Below are 8398 nucleotides of genomic sequence, written 5' to 3' on the forward strand. Positions count from 1 at the left end.
TGAGATACATTTGAAAATATTAAGTATAGTTGGAGGAGAAAATATCTAAAAGAAAATGTGTTAAAATTAATGATATGGGGCTGAAAATGAAAAGAGAATTCAGGCCTAGAAATATCCACCTGAGAGGCAGCATGAGATAGGTGTAAGACAGCACTGTTTCACTGATCTGGAAACTGAAGCAGGCAAACCACTACTGAAGTATGTGTGTTTAGGAGAAAGAAGAGCCAGCGTAAGAGATGCATCACTAGAGTCTGAAGAAAGGAGGAAAAATTAGGAAGACGCCACTAGTGAAAGGCAGAAATTTAAAAGATACTAGAAGAAAAAAATCAAACACAAGGCAGAGGAAAAATATATGCTGAAATATATGAATAAATATACAGAAATGTTTAAAGAACATGCAGTCACTGTTTAATCAATGTATTAAGAAATAAAGAAGCAAATTTGGTCCACACGTATTTTAGAATCAGAAAAATTTGCTAGCCACGTGTTCTTGGCCAAATCACTCAAACATTCCCAGCCTAGATTTCACCATCATCACCATCGTTGTCCTCCGTATCGTTAATGCACACGATCGCATCTGTAAGGTTGCGATGCGTCCTAATCACTCCATCCCAGGGTGAGGAAGGGACATCAGCACAACATGGTAGTTAAGTGTGCAGACTAGGGAGTCAGGGAGCACTGGGCCAGAATCTTGGCTCCACAATATACCAGCCATGGGATCTGGAATGATTTATCACCTCCTCCAAACTTCAGTTTCCTCATCTGCAAAATGGGGTAGCAATAGTAGGAATCAAACAACAATGCTTGGCACACAGAAAGTTCTCAATTAATGATAGTTATTATTTACTATTATCATAACTGTAGTCAAATAAAACAGTCAACATGAAATGCCTTTTAATTTAGAAGACGGTAAAAAATGTTCATTATCTTATTTTCAAGACTCAGAAAGGGACTGACCTTTGACAGAAGAAGAGTCATCTACTCTTTTGAACAGAGATGTGAGAAGATGAATGTAAGGACAGAAATATCTCGAAAGAAGAAAGGTAAACGAGGAGGATCATGCCAGAGGAAGTTTTACTAACAATTAATAAAATATAGGGGAGTGATCTGCTGGAAATAGCTTTGAGAATTTGAGAACTGTGGAGAAAGTTAAAGGTTAAGTCTTTTAACTTAAATTATAAATTTAACTTAAATTTTATTATGATAGCTAAGTAAATATTCAGAAACCTGTTCCTTGTCTATAAACAAAAACTTGAATTCTCAAAGTGTGGTATAAATGGCCCCCTAATCATTCAAGTTCTTCATTAGAAGCTTTTAAATAAGGCTTACAACTTTTGATTCCAGTTATATTTTTCTAGCCAGAGTAAATTACGTACTTATTAATAAACATGGATATGGAAGAAAATGATAACAGGTATCTGATTGGAGAGATACCATCTGTTCGTCACCTAAGACAGGAGAACTGGGACCTGAGGGAAAGCTGACACTGGCAGCAAAGTTTGAGAGACTGATGATCTTCATTACAATGGTCCACAAATTCAAAACATCCAAGGGCAGTTGGGGCATCTTTGGTTAGCACAGTTATAATGGCATTGCTGATTCTATCCTGAAGCTCCTCAACCGTAGCTAACAAGTTAGCTTTTCTTCTCACACTGAGACCGAGAGAGTTATGGGAATAAGATATCGCTGCCAAATTAACAGAAATAATGAAAGACTGCACTTTGAAAGTGAAAATAAAAATAGGAAACAGAGAAGATAACTTAGGCATTGGTTTAGAAGGTAGGCTGGGAAAGTACATGAAGAGTTGAAAAGGAGCCATGGAGAAAATCCTCCTACATGAGAATTCAGGAAAATAATTCTTGGGGCTTCCCTGGTGGTCCAGTGTTAAGTCTCTGCTCTTCCACTGCAGGGGGCACGGGTTCCATTCCTGGTCGGGAAACTAAGATCCCACATGCCATGTGGCGGGGCCAAAAATAAATAAGTAAATAAAAATTAAAACTTAATCCCCAGCACAATAAACCATGAAGAAAATGAAAGGCAACCAACCAGAATGGTAGATAATATTTGGAAACCATCTATCTGATAAGTGGTTAATAATGAATTATAAGGAACTCATATAACTCAATAGCAAAATAAAACAAAGGAAGCAAACAAAACCAATAAACTGATTTTTTTAAAAAAAGAAAAGAATTCTTGTGAAGAGTCAATGTTTCTCCAATAGAGAATCTCATTTAAGTCAAAATGACAGAAAAAAATGCATTTGAACCAATTCAACGAGAAAACCTTAGCCTCTCCTAAATTTTCCTGAGTTCCTCTTCCATTCTCAACATTGGTTTCTTTCCTTTGTAGGCAGTAAAGGGTAGCAATGAAAAACCAAACCTACATGACTGAATTCATTCTGCTGGGACTAACAGACATTCCAGAGCTTCAAAGTATCATCTTCATATTTCTCTTCTTCACCTATATATTCAGCATCTTAGGGAACCTGACAATCGTCACCCTCACACTACTCGACTCCCACCTCCAGACTCCCATGTATTTCTTCCTCAGGAACCTCTCCTTCTTAGAAATTTCCTTTACAACCACTTTCACTCCTAGGCTACTGTTCAGCATCTCAACTGGGAACAAGAGCATCAGCTTTGCTGGCTGCTTCGCTCAGTATTTCTTTGCCATATTCCTCGGGGCCACAGAGTTTTACCTTCTGGCTGTCATGTCCTATGACCGCTATGTGGCCATATGTAAACCCCTGCACTACATGACCATCATGAGCAACAGGGTCTGCACCCAGCTGGTTCTCTGCTGTTTGTTGGCTGGATTTCTCATCATCCTATCCCCAATCATCATGACCAGTCACCTGGATTTCTGTGCCTCCAATGTCCTGAATCATTATCTTTGTGACTATGGACCCCTCATGGAAATATCTTCCTCAAACACAAGATTCCTAGAGCTGGTTGACTTTATCTTAGCAATTGTGACCTTGGTGGTCACCTTGATGCTGGTGATTCTCTCCTACACAAACATCATCCGGACAATTCTGAGGATCCCCTCTGCCCAGCAAAGGATGAAGGCCTTTTCCACCTGTTCCTCCCCCATGGCTGTCATCTCCCTCTCTTATGGCAGCTGCATATTCATGTACATAAAGCCTTCAACAAAAGAAGGAGTTGCCTTCAATAAGGGAGTAGCTGTGCTCAGTACCTCAGTTGCCCCTTTATTGAACCCATTCATTTACACTCTAAGGAATAAACAAGTAAAACAAGACTTCAATAATGTGACCAGGAAAATAGTGCATCTTTATTCATTTTAATGGCCTCAAAATCAGTGGAAGTTTTGAACAATTCATGAAGTTACTCTAAATGATAACTTGAGCCTCTGATATCTCCTTTTGTTAATGTTATTTCCCAGATAAATTGACCATAAGTATGTGTCAAAATTTAGTTTCAAAGCTGCCAGCAAGAGAGAGGTATTCAAAGAAGGCTGGTTCAGAGATTCTTTTCTGGTAGATATCTTTTAATAAAGAAGGGAAAATAGGAAAATAATATCTTTAGGTATGTACGAAGTAGAACATTTGATTAAAAATTATTTTACTTGTCATAAATCTGGTGATCAGGTGAGTGATTAAATCCACCTTCCCATGAAGGGCTCTTAGTCTTACCAATCACTGCCACAGAATAAACATATTTTGTCAGAAATTCCTAGACACTTCCCAGAAGAGATTATTCATGACGTCACCCACACACAAAATTCTACTTCATATATACTTTCTCAGGTTTTACACAATTTTCTTTCTGCCTCTGACAATTCTTAAAGACTGCCTCTTTCTGGCATCTCCTACAGTCCCCTGTTGAAAAGTACTGTATGGAATCTCATGGCTCTTCATGAGAACATTTCTGACTCTTGTTTGAGCACTGAGATCAGAATAAAAATCATTACTAAGGAATCATTTGGACTCCATTTAAAGGAAAATTCGGGTGAAGAAACAGCTTAGGTTATGTTGGCAGTGATCAAAATCTGTAGAAGCTAGAGTCTGGCAAAGTACGCCTGACTTTCACAGGATATATTTTGTTGTTGTTGGAGTATAATTGCTTTACAACGTTGTGTTAGTTTCTGCTGTACAACGAAGTGAATCAGTTATATGTATACATATATCCCCTCCCTCATGGACCTCCCTCTCATGCACCCCCCATCCTGCCCATCTAGGTTGTCACAGAGCACCGAGCTGAGCTCCCTGTGCTATACAGCAGCTTCCCCACTAGCTGTTTTACACATGGTCGTGTATTTATATCAAACCTAATCTCCCAATTCCTCCCACCCTCCCCTTCCCCCGCTGTGTCTACACATCCATTCTTTATGTCTGTGTCTCTATTAGGATACATTTAGAGATGAATCTGAGGAGGTTGGGGGTGTTACAGATGCCTCTTAGGGAGACTTTGGGATGATAAGGTCTATTAACTCTCTCCACAACTTCCTGCATTTGGAATCCCTTGGCTGCCTCTCTGAACTTGCCAATCATGTGGTAATGATTCTGACAGTTAAGTGGCCTCTACTACTTCAGCCCCCATCATTCCCATGAATGATAACCAGCCCAGCTCCATGACTATATGTCCTACCATCATCCTCAGTAAATGAGAGCCATCACTGAGCTTTTGAGTGATGTTGGTGTCCCTCTCAGCAATACCTTGTAACCTTGTAACCTTATTGTGACCTTCTTGTGGCCTTGTAAATGATGTGTACTGTAAGCCCTCCAATGGAACAAATCTACTGGTAGGTCTTATGTTCTTACATCATATATCTGCTCCATCATCTCCACCTCCCTTGGGCTTTTTATTCTTTCCTTTACCATCTTCCAGGAAAACTCAGGTATCTCCACATCACTGAGTGTTGGATACCACTGTTTCAGGCATTAAAAGCCACCACAGCAGTGAAGTGGGGTCCCTGATAGGGTGTTAAATCCCACATCCTGAGAATGTGTCCCCAAGCCAATCAATTCTTTCTCAGCCAATCTTACATTCTGGGACCCTGATCAAAACCTAATCCCAGGAACACTTCTCTGACTTCCGTCAGTACAAGCTAGCCAATTTTTCCATCCCTTTAGTGCACAGGTTCTTTCCTCCTTTATCAAGTCCAGCATGTCCTCAGTTGGATTATGCTGGGTTTAACCTCATCGTCAGCTTGGCATCCAGGAGAGCAGCTGGGGACAGCGCTTGACTGGCAACATCTGATGTCTTGTAAGTAAGAGGCCTCCTGATCATCTTCCAGCTGGCTCTTAGTAGGGAAGAGTGGCCACCTCTTCAGATCCAAAGTGTTCACAGCAAGCCGAAAAGTTAAAATCCTCAGAAGCATCCATCCAGGTATGCCTTTTCTGTGTTTCTAGTATCTGTTTCCTCCATCAGTGTCCTGAGTTTCATAACAGACCTGCATGGGCTAAGCATTCAAATATCTCTGGAGCTCTCTTCCTCTAACAGGTAGATCAACAAGCCACTCGACTATGTCTGTCCTCCCACTACAGGAGATGAGGGTCTCTTACTAACCTACCCCATAGCTGGGCCCTCTAGTCTCTCACTTAGCCATTAACTGCTTGTTAACAGCCCTTAGACTCTCATCATCTCCCTTCAGGGCTTCAATACAACTTAGCAGCAACCAGCCAACTCTACTGTCTTTGTAGGCATTTTTTCCTCCATATTTTTCTAATGTCTGCAACACAGGCATCACACCTGCCACTGCATTCCCCTGCACGGGGACATTTTCCAGATCAACTCCAGTGAAAATTTAGCAACTGAGCCACCACACTATACACAAGGTAATGCCAGCCCACAACAGAAGGATTTTGAAGACGTTGGTGCCCTGAAATTATTGATAGCAACAACTAAAGCTGAACTCAGCTCAGTTCCTGACTCAGTGGACTTGAGCTATCAATTATCAGGCTTACACAACAAAATACATGCCCATTTCTGTGTACAAATACTATTCACCTCTGCTTCTACTATTCGTCTACACGTGATATTAAACGTGCATTCAGAAATTACACAACAAAAAAGCAAGAAGAAACAACCCATTAGTAAAGCATAAAGTTTTGAAACAGATTCAGAAATGATACACATTTTGCAATTATCATACAGGGACTATAAAACAATGATGATGCCAATGTTAAAATATCTAGTGAACAAGGTACAAACATGCAGGATCAGTTGGGGAACTTTAACAGAAAGAGAGAAAGTGTTTTTAAGAGTATAATAGAATACTAGAACTAGAAAACACAGTAACAGAAATAAAAAGAACTTCTGTAATGAGCTGATAAGCCTAGTGGACAGAGTTAGGAAAGAATCAGTGAAACTGAAGAAAGGTTAACAGAAATTATTCAAATTAAGAGCAAAGAGGAAAATGTGTGAGAAAAAAGCAGACCACTTTAAACCAATGAGACAATATCAAACATTCAAAAATATGTGCAATAGGTGACCAAAATAACAGAACAGAAAGAGGGAAATAAATATTTGAAGTGATAATATCAGATAATTTTCCAATCATAAAGAAAGACAACAAATCCAAGAAACCTGGAGAACTCATAGCAGGATATGAGGATAAATCTGTCTCTCTCTCTCTCTCCCTCTCTCTCTCTCTCTTTCTCTCTCTCACTTAGATATATCATAGTCAAACTGCTAAAACAAAAAATAATGAGAATAAATTAAAGTCATTTAGAATTTTTTAAAAAGAAACTACTAAAAGGAACAAAAATGAGAATCTAAGACTTCGCAAAAGAAATTATGCCAAACAGAAGACAGTGGGCTGGTGGCTTTAAAATACAGGGAGGAGAAACTAGTGATATTAACGCAGAATTGTATGCCTAGTAAAAACAGCTTTCTAAAATTAAGGCCAAAAAATGAAAGTGCTCAGCTGAGATGCTGCAGTAGGAAGATTGTGAGTTCACCTCCTCTCATGGACCTGCCAAAATTACAGCTATTTACAGTGTAACTATTGATGAAAAAGACCAGAATCTAGCAGAAAATAACTTCTGCAACTAAAGATGTAAAGAAGGAACCACAACAAGATGGGTTATGAGGGTCGAAGTTGTGGCATAGTCAAGACCCATACCCCCAGATGAGCAACTCACAAATGAAAAGATAACTGTAATTGCAGAGGTGGTCCCCAAGGAGCAACAGGTCTGAGCCTCCCCAGCCTGGGGATCCTGCACCGGGAAGATGAGTCCCCAGAATGTTTGACTTTGAAGGTCAGTGGGGCTTACTTTCAGGAGACCCCAAGGGTTGTGGGAAATAGAGACTCCACTGTTAAATAGCACACACAAAATTTCACACTCTCAGAGACCCAGGGCAAAATCAGTAATTTGAAAGGAACCTGGGTCACATCCACCTGCTGACCTTGGAGAGTATCCCAGAGAGTATCCCAGAGTAACTGGACTTGCCTTGGGGATATAGACACTGGCAGCAGGCGTATTTGGGAGCCCATTCTACCATGGAACACTGGTGCTTTAAGCATCAATTTGGAATTCTCCCTCTAGCTTATCAGCACCAGGACCTGGCCCAACCACAAGCAGGCAGGCTGCATGAGACCCTCTGAAGCCACAGCTGCCCTGGGATATGGCCCTGTCCTTGAGAGCATCCAGGACCTGCCACCACACACCAGTGTGCAGACACTAGCACCAGGACCCCCAGGGCCCTGCAGCCAGAGATCCTACTACACAGCTCCATCACCTAGAAGGCAGACAACATCCCTAGGACAACCTGGGCCCTGGCCCCAGGTCCCAGGAGCAGTCTCACCCACCAGTGGGCAGGCACCAGCTCCAAGACCCAGGGTCCTAACCCCACCCTCCAGCTGACTGACACACCAACTCCAGGACCTCCAGGACCCAGCTCCGCCTACCAATGAGCCAGCATCAGCCCCAGGCCCCCTAAGCCCTTGCCACACCCATAAGGGGATTGACACCAGCTCCAGGACCAGCACAGCACTGCAGCCTGCTGTGGCAGGACACAGCCCACCCACCAGCAGGCTGGCACCCATCCTGGGACACCGTGGGCCCTGGCCCCAACCACCAACAGGACAGCAGCAGCTCTGAGACACCCCACAACCAGCTTTGTCAGGAACAAGCCCTGCCTACCAGTGGGCAAAGCCCAGGGCCCTGCAGCCAGAGACACCAGGACACAGCCTCACCCACCAGTGACACAGCGCTACCCCAGGACCCTCTGGGCCTCAGCCCCACCCATCAGTGATCCAACACTGGCCTTAAAGGACACAGTAGACCACATGGACATTATAGGTATATATATGGAATATTCCATCCAAAAGCAGCAGAATACACATTTTTTTTCAAGTGCTCATGAAACAATCTCCAGGATAGACCACATGCTGAGCCAAAACAAGTGAGGATGACAGATCAGGAGATAATTGC

The 8398-nt window shown here is 42.0% G+C and overlaps 1 protein-coding gene across 1 annotated transcript; it reads left to right on the top strand.

Moving 5' to 3' along the window:
• Positions 1-2365: 2365 nt before the first annotated feature.
• LOC130834121 (olfactory receptor 6C4-like) lies at positions 2366-3304 on the top strand. Its single transcript, XM_057704192.1, has one exon. The coding sequence runs from the start codon at positions 2366-2368 to the stop codon at positions 3302-3304; it is 939 nt and encodes a 312-aa protein (XP_057560175.1).
• The last annotated feature ends 5094 nt before the right edge of the window (positions 3305-8398 follow it).

This window comes from Hippopotamus amphibius, chromosome 12 (genome assembly GCF_030028045.1).
Source record: "Hippopotamus amphibius kiboko isolate mHipAmp2 chromosome 12, mHipAmp2.hap2, whole genome shotgun sequence".
Taxonomy (NCBI): Eukaryota; Metazoa; Chordata; class Mammalia; order Artiodactyla; family Hippopotamidae; genus Hippopotamus; species Hippopotamus amphibius.